General features: G+C 38.6%; 2 protein-coding genes across 2 annotated transcripts in view; both read left to right on the top strand.

Moving 5' to 3' along the window:
- The first annotated feature begins 389 nt into the window (after nucleotides 1-389).
- On the top strand, nucleotides 390-8,658 carry ak4 (adenylate kinase 4). Its single transcript, XM_067596436.1, has 5 exons — nucleotides 390-936; nucleotides 1,950-2,069; nucleotides 4,611-4,783; nucleotides 5,440-5,558; nucleotides 5,766-8,658. The coding sequence occupies exons 1-5, from the start codon at nucleotides 795-797 to the stop codon at nucleotides 5,890-5,892; spliced, it is 681 nt and encodes a 226-aa protein (XP_067452537.1). The 5' UTR covers nucleotides 390-794; the 3' UTR covers nucleotides 5,893-8,658.
- A 1,067-nt stretch (nucleotides 8,659-9,725) lies between these two features.
- dnajc6 (DnaJ (Hsp40) homolog, subfamily C, member 6) overlaps nucleotides 9,726-13,838 on the top strand; it is a 42,675-nt gene continuing 38,562 nt past the window's right edge. Inside the window, exon 1 of the mRNA XM_067596440.1 lies at nucleotides 9,726-10,001. The gene's annotated coding sequence lies outside the window, so the exon portion shown is untranslated. The remainder of the gene's footprint in view (nucleotides 10,002-13,838) is intronic.

Raw genomic sequence — 13,838 nt, forward strand, 5'->3', positions numbered from 1 at the left:
GACATTGTAGTCCCTCTCTAATTATGAGTTAGGACTGTGATAAATTCTCAAAAACGCCCTCTTGTTGTTGTTCTGCTTCAGATAGATAGATAGACAGATAGATAGACAGATAGACAGATAGATAGATAGATAGATAGACAGATAGATAGATAGATAGATAGATAGATAGATAGATAGATAGATAGATAGATAACCTGGAAGAATACAGTTTTCCTGTGAAACCCGTTCACAGGTAAAATATACAGCCTATTATATATCCTATATAGCCTACAAAAGAAAATAAGTCAGTGACTCACAGTAGCAGACTACATTTGTTCATCAGTTGTATATAAAAACTACAGTAACCAGGTCACCCCGCGAAGTTCGTGCGATTCAGCCATCCGCATTTTTTCTGGATGATGTGCGCAGAAAAAAATAGGGCGTTGTGGAGACGCTCTCATTCATTCGCAGAGAAAAGTCTCTGTTCTTAAAGACGCAGACGGGCGTAATGTGTCCATAACGGAGCCGAAAGAAAAAAGGAAAAAGGCGTTTTGACTTGGTCCGGGCAATAGAGCAGCGTAGCCCCAATGCGCGCAGAGAGTGGGCTCTGCGTAAAGATCCGCAGACTCCAGAGATAAACTGGAATTTACTTTGGCATTAAGTTCCCGGACCTGTATGATCGCTCATGCGTGCAACTGATTGAGAGTATTTACTTCGTTCTCTCGCACACGAGCAGGTAAAAGAGCAAAACTAACCTTTTTCTTTTTTTTTGCATCCCGGAGGTTGAACACTAGCAGCCTGTTTTTGAGGAAGACATGGCCAAGTTATTCCGAGCTGCTATTATGGGTCCTCCAGGATCAGGGAAAGGAACGATATCCAAAAGGATTGCGCAAAGCTTTGGCCTGCAATATCTGTCCAGTGGACACTATCTACGAGAGAGTATAGCTGCAAATACAGGTAGGATACAGCTGTTCATCTACAGCAGCATGAACGTCAACATTGTGTTTTCAACAAGGAGGAACTGCAGAAAAAGTTGCTAGAAACTCATATTCAGTACTGCATGTGTAAATGTGACGATTCTTCTGTTTTCAGCTGCTCAGTATTCAGTATTATTAGCTATAATTCTCAAGCTATAATTCTAATCATAACAACAACAAAAAAAAAGATGGGACATTAGAAGAATGAAGTAACTGGAGAAATGTGCATTTTCTGCTCCACAGTTGTTTCCTAGATGCTGATTTTGCTATAAACCTCTATCCCTTTATCCAAGCTGCAGAGCATGAGACATTTGGATGACAGCAAACCTAATTTCTGTCTATCTGATTTCAATCTAGCGGAGAGACTTAACCTGCAGATCTATCCCACGCCACAAAGCTTCAGTGTTAGTCCAGTTAAAGCCTCAAATTAAGGTTTTTATTGATATTATTTTTCTAAGCTTACATCTTCAGCCATTGATCTCTCTTTTTTAAACTTCCTCATTACAGCTGCCCAAGTGGAGTCCGTTTGATGTCCAGTATGTGCCAAGCTCATGCACACTGATAATAAAATAAAAGAGTTCAGAGCAGAGAACTTAAGTAAAAACATGTGTGCTTGGTTGATGAACTTGCTGGATAGAGTAACTAAGCCTCCAGAGTGTTTTTGCTTTTGGCTATTGAAAATAATTTAATAAGTTAATTGTACTTTCAAAAAGGGAGAATGGCCTCTTTTTGCTTTGACTTGTTTGAAATATTACAGCAAAGATGTAATCTGAAAGTGCAATTTAAGATGCAAGCGGGTGTTTAGTGACAGTTTTCAACTCTTTCACAATATCTGTTCAGAGAGTTACATTAACGATGCATTGAAGTTGTAAATGGACAGCATTTTATCAAAGCTTGGTTAAATACAACAGGCCAGACTTGTTATTGGATTTTAGTTGAACGAAGCAGAAATGGACATGCATTGTCCATCTTTACCTGTCTGTTGTGTATCAGAGGCAGGTGTGTTGGTGAAGACCTACGTAGAAAGAGGCATGTTGGTGCCTGACCATGTGATGACCAGACTGATGCTGCCCAGACTGGAACAACTGAGCGGCTACAGCTGGCTTTTGGATGGTAAGACAATTGTTATTTTTGTTTTTTTTATAGTGCATGTTTTGTTTCACTGATGTAGCAGAGTATCCCAGGAAGAACCTCCATCTTTTGTTATTTGTCTTGAGGGAATCTGTTATTCAAAATGCTGAGTCATGGCTGGTGGTGGGAACTGCCAGCCACCCCTTAAATCTTACTGGCCACCCCAGGTGCCACCCCCAAAATCCCAAGACTGATGTAAGAGGCAGAGCCAGCAGGAAAGCATTTTTGTACATGTCTTCATTTTCAGAAACATGACCTCTAAAGTGCTATATGTAGTATGTTCTTTACTTAAGTCTGTGGAATAAGTAAGTGGAAAAATACACCAAACATTATCCTACAGTACATCTGTGAGTAATTAGTACTCTGAGGTACTGAATCTATTAACCACTAGGCTCATACATGCCCTCAACTGTTACTCAGCTTACAGTAAATCAAATCAAACATCAAATATATCCTTAAACAATATCAGCAGAGTTCAACCAAGTAACCAAGCTTTGTAATCTGTATAACAAGTTTAACAATTTATAATTTATTCATATTCAGTGCCAAACTTTTACTCAGTGAACTTTGTCACAACATTAAGCAGGTCAATGAAAAACCAGGTTTATTTATCTCTACTTACGGCACAGATCAAGTCACTACAAAGTGAGTTTGTGTATATGGTACGTAATAAGTCATATTTTTCACTTTTTCCACTCACACTTTTCATTCTTCATCGTGCATGTAAAAAAATACAAATCCTGGCTGGAAATGGTCTCAGAAGTGTGTTCAGTTAGGAATTCATGAAATACAAAACTTTGTGTTCTTTCTCAGGAAGATGTTCTGATGTTATTTGGTAACATATTTAGTTTGAGCACATTAGTAACTTGTGCGAGGTCTGGAGACGATAAAAAAAATCATTGCAGATCATTGTGTCTTTTTCAAGGTTAAATATTACCTGTCGTTGAACGAGAGGCCAAACATTGATGAAACAAACTGATCGGTGTGAAGCAGGTTCAAACCTGATCAGTAAATAAATATTTTTCGTTTAGCGAGAGATAAGGGCATCCATTTCAAGGTTAGACACACCCACACACACACACACACACACACCCACACACACAGACACAGACACAGAAACACACATACACACACGTGCATGCATTTATCTTAGTTCATCATGTGTATCTTATGCTCTGACAGGCCTGGTTATTTGTGTCTAAAGCATATTGATTTGCATGGTATTCATGGTTTCGAGTTTTGAAACTTATTTGTGCTATTCTTACTCATATACACCCCATATCAACTAACACAGACACATCTATGCACCTATGTACCGTCACATAATTTGACTTCTCCCTTCTCGTAACTTTTGATTGGTGCTTTCCTGTCACTCATTTGTGGGGAGGAAGCATGATGCTCTGGTGGTTAGAGAGTTTTAACACCACTTTATTGAACAAACAAAGGAACATACAGAGTGATTGCCAGTTTTCTCTCAATCACATAAGGAAGCAATAAACTGTGGACAAGCCTAAAAGCATGCATAGCAAAACTAAAGCAAAAAGGGTTTTTAGTTTTAGACAATGGAGTTAAAACAAGAGGATCTACTTTTAGCTCTCTTTTGGAGCAATCTCTTACCATGTTGAAGTATCCTTGAGCAAGAACACCGAATACCTACCAACTCCAACTGTTTTTAGCCGTATAAACAGTGTAGCTCTATAAAGATAGCAATGTTGGTCGGTCTGTTGGCTGGTCTACCAGTTTGGTCCAGACTGAAATATCTTAACAACTACTGGATTACCGTGAAATTTGGTGTAGATATCCATTGTGCCCAAAGGATGAATCCTGTTGAATCCTGTAGTCCCCTGATATTCCATCATAACCACCAGCAGGTCATATTTGTCACTTATCCAGTAAATATATACTCATTGGAACACATTTTTAGTTATGTTTCCTTAATGACTGTGGTGACTCCCTGACTTTTCCTCTAGCACCATTAGGAAGAGAATTGATTGGCTGTAGTTCCTGTCACTGTTTGTGAAATGTTTTGATTCGCTGAAGGCCAGTTGATTGTTTTTTCTCACCCTAAGGGTGGAACATGATTATCTAATCGTCATCAGATGTGTTACCAGGGTTTGGCCTATATAACATATCAGTGCCTGTGTCCTACTGTGATTGTTGATCTTGAAGAAGACCTTGGGGCCAAAACATCATGTGAATGAACGAGAAATGCATGTGGAGCCAGAGTGTGCGACACTTTTTCCCTATTCTCATGGCTACAGACCATCTCATGAGAAAACTGGAAACATCTTCAATCCAAGTTTACTTGCTGTCAGCTACTGATATTTGCACTTAAACAGTAAAGAAATACAACTGGCCTGAAATGGTCTATTATTTAAGTACTTATTTTCCTGTCAGTAACTCACACTGATAATCAGAACTTGAAAAATGTAGGGTACATAAATGTATAACACACATAAACAGCCTATTCCTGGTTGATGATGACCTTACAGTATCTCACTCCTCCCTCTACTCTCTGTCCAGGTTTTCCCCGGACACTCGCACAGGCCCTGGCCCTGAACAATTTGTATCAGCTCGACTTGGTCATCAGCCTCAACATCCCCTACGAGACTTTGAGGGAGAGACTGAGTGACCGATGGATCCACCCGCCCAGTGGCAGAGTCTACAACATGGGCTTCAACCAGCCACGAGTCCAGGTCTGGAAGTCTGAGTCTAGAAGTGGCATGAGATGTGACAGTGGCTTTACAGTCCTTAAAAGTTTTTCTCCTTGCCATTTAGAAGTTTTTAATGCACTTTATTAATTTCTGAGGGGCAGCATTGTCCTTTCTAGTTTCTCCCTCACAGGATTTGTGTTATGTGATTTGAAGCTGGTATGGATTTAATGTCTTGCCTCAGCAGGGTGGATGCTTGTCAATACAAGAGATTGGAACCTGATGAGGGACAATGCCCTTGTTCATTTCCTCACCTTCTGCAAAACAAAGCTGTTATTTCACTTGCACTCCCACAGTTAACTAATCGACTATTTTAACATTGTTAGCTTTCTCAACTGAAATCAGTGCTACTTGTTTGCTAGTTGACTGTGAGGCTTTGTACCTCGGACCTCATCAGAGCTGTTCTGCAGCATTTTTTCCTTTATTGTGTAGTATGCAGAAAAGAAGAGCTCCAAAAGATCATGATTATTGATATGAGATTGACTGTGGATAATGTATCTACCTGCAGTGTGCTTTATTGTGTTCAAATTAGTTGTTTACCGTGTTGTTTTATATCTTGTAGTCTCCTCTACTATGAGATTTCAGTGCATTGTCTTGAGTCTACCTCTGTTGCATGTGTGACACTGCCGTGCCTTCCCCAGGGTAAGGATGACATCACTGGTGAGCCACTAATTCAGCATGACGATGATAAGCCAGAAGCCCTGATGGCCAGACTGAGACACTACAAAGATGTGGCCAAGCCTGTCATAGACTTGTACAAGTCAGTAAATACTTTCCTTTCAGAGAACAAGTATTTTTTCACAGTGATATTACATTCCTGCCAACCATGTTCTCAAAACACACCTAACCTTTTATTCTGTTCAGGAAGCAACTGTTATTATATAATGAAATGATGATGATGATAGCCTTTCTTAACATGTAGCGACTACAATAACTAACTTACTTGTGTTCTTATTTCTTCACTTAGGTCACAAGGAATTCTGCACTCATTTTCTGGTACAGAAACAGACCGGATTTGGCCTTATATCAACTCTCTTCTCAGCACCAAGATGCACCCACAGCCATTAGATGCCTGCCAATCCCGGACGCCCTGACACGACTTTGAATGAACAGACCACAGGGGAACATCGAGAGGCAGCCAGAGGAAGTGGTGATGAGTGATTTTTCTGCATGCTGGACTTGGTGTCAGCTTTCAGATTCCTCATTAACAGCGGGATTTAGAGAAATGGACAAGGACACTGATCAAAACTGTAGTCATCTCCTTGTTCGTGATATCATCACTTGTTGGTTTTTCAAATTAATGGGTTTTTTTACGTTTATTTGAAGAGCTTCGTGATTGTGTTGATTTCTGCATTACCATAGTAAAATGTTCAAATCCTAATAGCAAATAGCAAAACGGATCATCTTGGTGAATCATAGTTATTACAGAAGCAGTCAACGATTCTTTACAAATTTGGGTTTTTATTTGTGATTCTTTTCAACACATTGAATATAAATCACAGCGGGTTTAAGCAAGGTGTGGCAAAACCAAAGGTTAAAAGCAAAAAAAGAAAAAAAAAAGTATGCATTATAGAGAAGGAACTATTCCCTTTACAGTATAGCTCTCTAGTACTTAGATTTTATTTGTTACAAACCAGTTAGAGAGGAGTATGGTAGTACCAAAAATATTGAACCAAAAACCAAAATATAACTCCAACATTATTAATATACACATAACCTATGAAATGACTGGTTATCTAACATTTGATTAATTACACTTTAAATTATATTTCCTAGAATTAAAGGATACAGTTGATGATTTTATATATTTTTCTTATTGTCAACAAATCTCAAGTGCAGAGCCCCACTAACAATGACCTGATCCTAACCTGATTTACAAGTATTGTGTGTGTATCCAAAGTCTGATATATCTTATTCCTCTGTGCCGTAGACCTCAGTTGTTGTCCAAAAAACTATTAAAAACACATCAATGAGCCACACCATTGCACTGGGTGACATGTTCCTTCGTGCTGAAGATTAAAGTCACATTAGTTTATTTAGAAACGGCTCCAAAGACTAATAACAGTGATCACATTTTCAGTCTCTAGAGAGTAGTTCCTTGTAAGGCCGATGCCGCTGTGCATGCATACGAACAGGGTTCCGTTTACAGAGCTTCAATAACTTGTTGTGCTACATATCACAACCTCTTGACATAGTACTTTGTAAATTTCTCAAAGAACTTCAGTGCACCGTGGCATCTGTTGTACACGGAACAACTCTACGGTGACTGAAAACGTGATTACTCTTATTAGTTTTTGGAGTTATTTCTAAACAAACTAACATGAGCAAACTCTTTGGGGCGAAGGAACATGTCACTCAGTGCAACGGTGTGACTCATTGATGTGTTTTCAATCGTTTCTGGACAACATCGGAGGTAAATGGCACAGAGGAATGCGATATATCAGGTTTTGGATACACACACAATACTTGTAAATAGGATCAGTTTATTGTTGGTTTGGCTCTGCACGAGATTTGCTGACAAATAGAAAAATATAGAAAATTGCAGCCCTATCCTTTAAATCAGTCTCATCAAAGCCTTGATTGACAGATTCATTGAGAGCAATACTGGTATTTAACATTGTGAAAGGCATCATTTGGGTCAATTTCTTCTCAAAACGTTGAAACTTGTGCAAGCCTGCATGCTGTTTAACATGCTGTATAAAAGGTCAGCTATTCCATATATAACTGTCCTGGAGAACCAGTTTTTTAATTCTTTGGCTTCATCAGCTCCGTGTTTCTAGAATATATCCATAACAATTTGCACTGTATAAACTACTACTCTTTATTTTTTTGATGAAATGCTGCAGAATGCTATGCAGTCCGTCCTGGACTGGTACAAGAAGCCCTCACAGTCACTCTACAGCACATTCTGTGGCTGGGATGAAGACTGATGCACAGAATATCGTGCCTTCAATGTTGTAACATTCCTTTAAATATACATGTGATTGTCTTGAAATTTTGAACTTAAAAATGCCAGAGATTGCTGTTCATCCAGTGTAATGTTTCCTATAAGTGAGACAAAGGTCTTACTTTTCAGGCTGTTTGAGTGTATAAATCATTGTTGCAGGATGAACAACTCGTAAAAGGTTAAATTTGTAGTTTTTAAAAAGTGTGGTCAATAGAGATAAAAGATTTTCAACCAATAGAAACAAAATGTGAGTCTGCATGTTACGATAACTCCCTAGTGACCAACCTGTGCAATGAAGACCAATAAATAAGTTTTAATTGTATTTTTCAGCTCAGTTAATGCTGGCCAAGTACAGTTATAAACTTTCTCCTAAGTTTTTTAAGCACCTTTATTCATTATACGCTAACTGGCCGCAACTAACACATCATATCATGTGTAAAATTACCAATGTTTCTAATCTAATTTGTGGTATCAAGTTTTTCTTCTTTGGGTGGAGTTTTTGTTTTATAGGTTCTTGGGATAGAGGTTGTTGTACTAGTTGTACAGATCGAACCTTCGAAAAAAAATTTGAGTTGACTTGGCTATCACAAATGTAGAGATGGGGAGACCAAAGATGCAAATAAAAAAGAAACACTTCATATTTGTTTGAGAGAAACTCAGATAAGATATGTATGTACGCAACATGTCAGCAACTTGTTCATTCCAATGGTGAAAGTATGAAGTTGAAGTTACAGCTGATTTACACTTTGTTTTTTTTGTTGTGGAGCACAGAATGCCTGAATGCTCAGACTGTATTGTTGAATGAATAAGTGTGTGGTGAAAGTGACCACACCTCACTGCTGTTGTTCCTATTTTTTTATACAATGCTGTCCAAACATGTTACATTCCAAGAAGAATAAAACATTTTCTCATGTTTGCTTTTACTGTCTTTGTATGTGATAGAATATAGTAATCCCACAATTGTAGAGAAACATACTTTTGTGCATACACCTGCAGTGAAGATTTAGTGTGACTAAAGAGCTGCTGTAAACATTTATTTCTCAGTCCAAGTATACTGTAAGCAAGAGGGCAGTGTAACCACAAGAAGCCAAACATAAAACTTTGGCATTATTTAATTCTTACTTAACCAAATTTTAAATGTCTGTGTTTTAAATCACTCTTTCTTTCAAGCAAACACGAACATATTGCTCCTCCCTTCTTTGCTCCTTGAGCTTTCATATGATGTTAGAAAAACAGGAAGCGGCAGGAGGGGTGTGCAAACTTGCACTGGACACAAAGGCAATGGTGGATTTTCTTAATGCGCACTGAACAACACGCTGCTCTCCTGTCTAATCCTCCTCTCAGATCTGTAAACAAACTCCATGTGCATTAGAGCCTGTGTGAAAGCCCCGCACTGTCACGGATTACACAGTCTCATCTGCTGTGTTTACCTCGGAGAGAAGGTGCAGCGTTGTAGTTTGTGCATACACGAACCATGATACAGATTTATAGATGAGGAACACTATTTCCAGTTGCACAATAAAGAAAGTAGGCTATTATTACACCAGTAAAACGCAGCACGAGTGGTGTTGCATTTCAGGGTTTTAATCGCCTTTTTATCATGTGTGGACCTCTAAAGATGTGTTCAGCCGTGATTTTGTGACCAGATATTTAATATCTTTAATCTCCACAATAATTATGACATTATTCGTGTTCCTAATGTCACTTGTATAATGACCTCTAGATTACTGCATGTTTCTAATATGATTAAAAGCTTTTCTTCAGCACATTTTTCTACATGAGAAGATTACATTCAGTCCGTTTCAAAAGTCCACCCCAGGATTTACCAGGCTGGTTCAGCCACAGTGACAGAGCATGCAGAATGCGCTGAGTGGCGCAGTTTCCACTGTACAGATCCATGAACATCCACAATACCTCCTGCTGGCCCGCTTTCGCTCAGCCACATCTTCTACAGATCTACTAAGCGCTATCGCGGGAACTTGTTTGTCGCTCATATGCCAAAAATGTGATTAGCCTATATGATGATGCCGTAGCCTGGAGCTGCCTTTATAATTTCACTGACAGGTTATCTGGGAGTTACCGGGTGATTCCTATAGGACAGTTGAGTGTCACAGGACGTTTGACGCTTTGACCTTTGACTGGCAGCGAATGACAAATCAAAGGTCGGTGTCCGAGAGCGGAGCCGGGTTTCAAAGCGCATCTCCACCACGGCACAAGACGGCGCTCCCGGGAGAATGGTAGAAAGCGCACTGAAAGGTAAAGTCATACTGGATTGTGTACTTCTGCTCATTTGATGTGATTCATAAGCTAACACTTGTTAATTGGCTGAGCGTCTCTCTTGTATGTGAAAAGCAGGCAGAGCATCATGATGTGTGTGGATGTTACATAATATCATGTTACCTCTGAAATCACTTCCCCCCCGGAGTGCATCTCTCTGCTCGGTGGACAGAGATGTTATCATCAACATGCACCTGTTCGAGGGGGAAACCTTCCGTTTGTCCTCACTTAAGAGTCAAATTAATATTAAATCACAAACCTGTCTCTGTGCTCTGGGCCTCTATTTGGAGAGATGCGCACCCCAGCATCATGAATGACATCATTTGGGTTATTTTTGGGTGTTGATTTTTTTTTTTTTTGGACATATGTGTAATGAGACATCTTATCTTTTCTGTAGCTATGAGACCCAGTGCTGCTGTTGCTTTATCCTTATGATAGCCTAAGTTACATCCGCTGGACTGTATTGAATGAACAGTAACCTATGAAGGCTGTCACTTCAGATGGATTTTTCTGTGTTAGCTGATGATTTCGTCATTTCAGGACACCCGTTAAAGGCGTCTCATGATTTGACTCCATTAAATCATGTTTATGGGCCAAATTTTAAGAAGCCAGGTGTTAGAGATAAAATATTGTCCCAGTATCACGATATTTGAATTTTTTTTGTATCTACATCGCAGGTATGATCAAAGTCAGCATATTCATCATCATTCATGGCTGGCTGTATGTTGAGAGAGGACAGCTCCTCTCTGTCCAATAGCGCGCCGATACATCACCACCGGCGTCACGCATGTCACGTGAGCAGTTTAACACAGCTTGATGTGGTTTCCTGTTCTGCCACTGGCTCACCTTTTGCTCTAGAGTAAGGGATGTGTTATTATGCCATTTGTAAATCATGGTGCATTGAAAGAGCAGGTGCACCAGGGGTTTAATATGTTTTATGGTTAAAGGAACACACAGGTGTATCTGCACTGTTTCCATTTTTACTACAGAGAACAAGAATCATGGGATTACAGGATGTCAAACACGCAGATTTACTGCCACAGATTCAAGTCCACCCTCAAGTGAGTCCTATAGCTGATCCAGCAGATTCCTGGATTCTGCATTAGCCGGCATAGGGATAATCATTAATCCTCTATCTGTTCTTGAGAGCGATGGTAAAGACCTATGAAATAAGGGATATGGCTTCTTTTAAGATAAGAGGCCACAGTTAGTATCATGTTACAGCGATATCATAAAACAGTGAATATGGAACTGAGCCTTGAATTTAAAGGCTTTTTAGGAATTCTTAAAAGACAAAAGTCAGTTTATTTATAGAGCACATTTAAAGACAACTAATGTGGGTCAAAGTGCTTTACAGAGAGATGAGCATTACAATCAAATAAAAACTTTCTCTCTCTTACAGTGACCATGCTATCAGTACAGGTCTCTAAGGCAAGTGCTGCTCCAGCTTTATTGTGGGCATTAATTTTTTTGAGCCCATATTTATGCAATGGTTGCATCAATGTGGGTAAAACCAGGATCCATAATACTACGCCTATAAATGTTGTTCATAGGAGACAGACAGAGATCAAAGAGGCCAAGATATTTCCTATAAACTTTTTTTTGCAAAGGCAAAGTCAAATATTTAGTAGAGCTACAATGATTAATCGATTAGTTGATGGACAGAAAGTTAATCAGCAACTATTTTGATAATCCATTAATCGCTTCAGTCATTTTTCAAGCAAAATTCCAAACATTTGCTGGTTCCTACTTCTCATATGTGACAATTTGCTGTCTTTCCTTTTCATATTTGACAATAAATTGAATATTTTAACATTTTAGGCTCTTAGTCAGACAAAAAAGCAAATTGAAGACATCACTGTGGCCTCTGAGAAATTTTGAAGGCAATTTTTTCACTAGCTTTTTTAAACAATTCATAGATTAAATGATTAATCAGCAGATTGATCAATAATGAAAATAATCATTATTTGTAGCTCTACTGTTTATAAATGCAATGTTTCTAAAGTTAAATACAACATGATTTATGAAAACACAAAGAAAATAAATGCCATATTATGTGTTATTTTCTTGATCATTAGATTAATCCTTTTGTCCATAAAAGAAAGTAGTAAAAAATGAGCATTATAATTTCCCAGAGCACCAAAGTGACATAATTAAATTGCTTTTTTTGTCCGACCAACAATGTAAAATCCAAATATATTCAGTTTACCATCATGCACAGTGTTACAAAGAAAAGCATTGAAAGTGTCACATTTGAGAAGCTGGAACTGGTGAAAATTTTGGTGTATTTGCTTGAAAAAACAATTAATTGACAAAATTGTTAATTTTCTGTTGATCAACTAATTGATTAATTGACAAATTGTTTCATCTCTATTCATTTTGAGATGATGATGCTGGCATTGCTCTTCCTTGCTGTATCCTAAACATTCACACTCAGAAGGGCATCAAGGGGTAAATGCTGGTAGGCACTGTTAGGAAGTAGACAGGAAGTACCATTGCAACAATTGGGCGGCAGCACTTTGCGTCCGGTTATGGCGGGGGTATCGTTCCTCCCTTTCGGACATTCCGTTCCCGCTGTGCTTTGAGCTCCCGTCTGCTCTCCTAAAAGAGTTTCCCAGGCTCATGTCCTCTTTTCAGAACCACGCAGGGTTTCCGCTGCCAGAGGACAAGGCCAAGGAAGGAAGCATGCCATCAGTGGTCAGTGTTTTGCCCAGCACGGACAGGGTCATAACACAAAAATTGACAATAAAATTACACATAAAAGGTTTTTGTTAAACTTTAATTGTATTACAAAGAGTCAATTAGCATTCAGTGCTGCTAGGAGTGGAGTAGAGACCGAGTGAGTCACGGTGATTTTCCTTTTTCTGACAAGGCACGGTGCTGTTTTCTTGCATTGCTGACTACAAGACCCCTCTTATTTCAATCTTCTATTATGACCGGGCCAGGAGTCTTTTTTCAGTTTAATGCAGAACTCAATAAGAAATTTGCTCTATTTTGGGCCCACACACATAATTTGCTCCTTGTTTATAATCAGGAAAGCAGGTCATAGCAGGACAAACTTTTTAAATGAACTCAAGAGTTGCTTGTAGTTCTCTGCACCTTGCCCCTGATGACTTTTATTATTTAAAAAGATGACACTGCATTTCGTAAACTTCTGGCCACACACATTATTATATATCAATATTACATTATTACAGTCATTGTTACAACAAAAAAAACACCTTCCATTACATCCATCATGCATCCGTCTTGCAAAAGACAGCAATAGCTTTGGACTACTTTTGAAACTATTTATGTTGGATTAGGGCTGAAACTAACAGGTTGTTTGGTCTGTAAAATGTCAGAAAATGGTGAAAAATATCAATCACTGTTTCCCAAAGTCCACGATGCAACCTGAAATGTCTTGTTTTGTCCCGACCAACAGTCCACAACCCAAAGATATTCAGTTTAATATCATAGAAGACTAAAGAAATCAGAAAATATTCACATTGAAGAAGCTGGAAGCAGAGAATTTTAGCATTTTTTTTCTTAACTTAAAAATGGACTCAAAACAATCATCAAAATAGTTGCTGATTGATTTTCTGATGATCAATTAATTGACTAATCATTGCAGCTCTAATGTTGAGTGACGGAAAATTGACAACTATTTTGACGATTAACTAATAACTTGAGTTATTGTTAAAGCCAAAAATGTGTTGGTCCCACCTTTTTAAATGTGAGTTCTGCTCTCCTCTGATTTATACTGGTGATAATTAAATATCTCTGGGTTTTGAACTGTTTGTCGGGCAGAATAAGCTGTTTGATGATGTGAACTTG

This window comes from Thunnus thynnus, chromosome 8 (genome assembly GCF_963924715.1).
Source record: "Thunnus thynnus chromosome 8, fThuThy2.1, whole genome shotgun sequence".
NCBI lineage: Eukaryota > Metazoa > Chordata > Actinopteri > Scombriformes > Scombridae > Thunnus > Thunnus thynnus.

Bases quoted from the DNA above. Each gene is read 5' to 3' on its own strand.
- ak4 (XM_067596436.1), top strand. From the start codon at position 795: ATGGCCAAGTTATTCCGAGCTGCTATTATGGGTCCTCCAGGATCAGGG. The intron at 937-1,949 runs GTAGGATACAGC...GTTGTGTATCAG, and splicing joins GAGTATAGCTGCAAATACAG to AGGCAGGTGTGTTGGTGAAG. The intron at 4,784-5,439 runs GTCTGGAAGTCT...TGCCTTCCCCAG, and splicing joins TCAACCAGCCACGAGTCCAG to GGTAAGGATGACATCACTGG.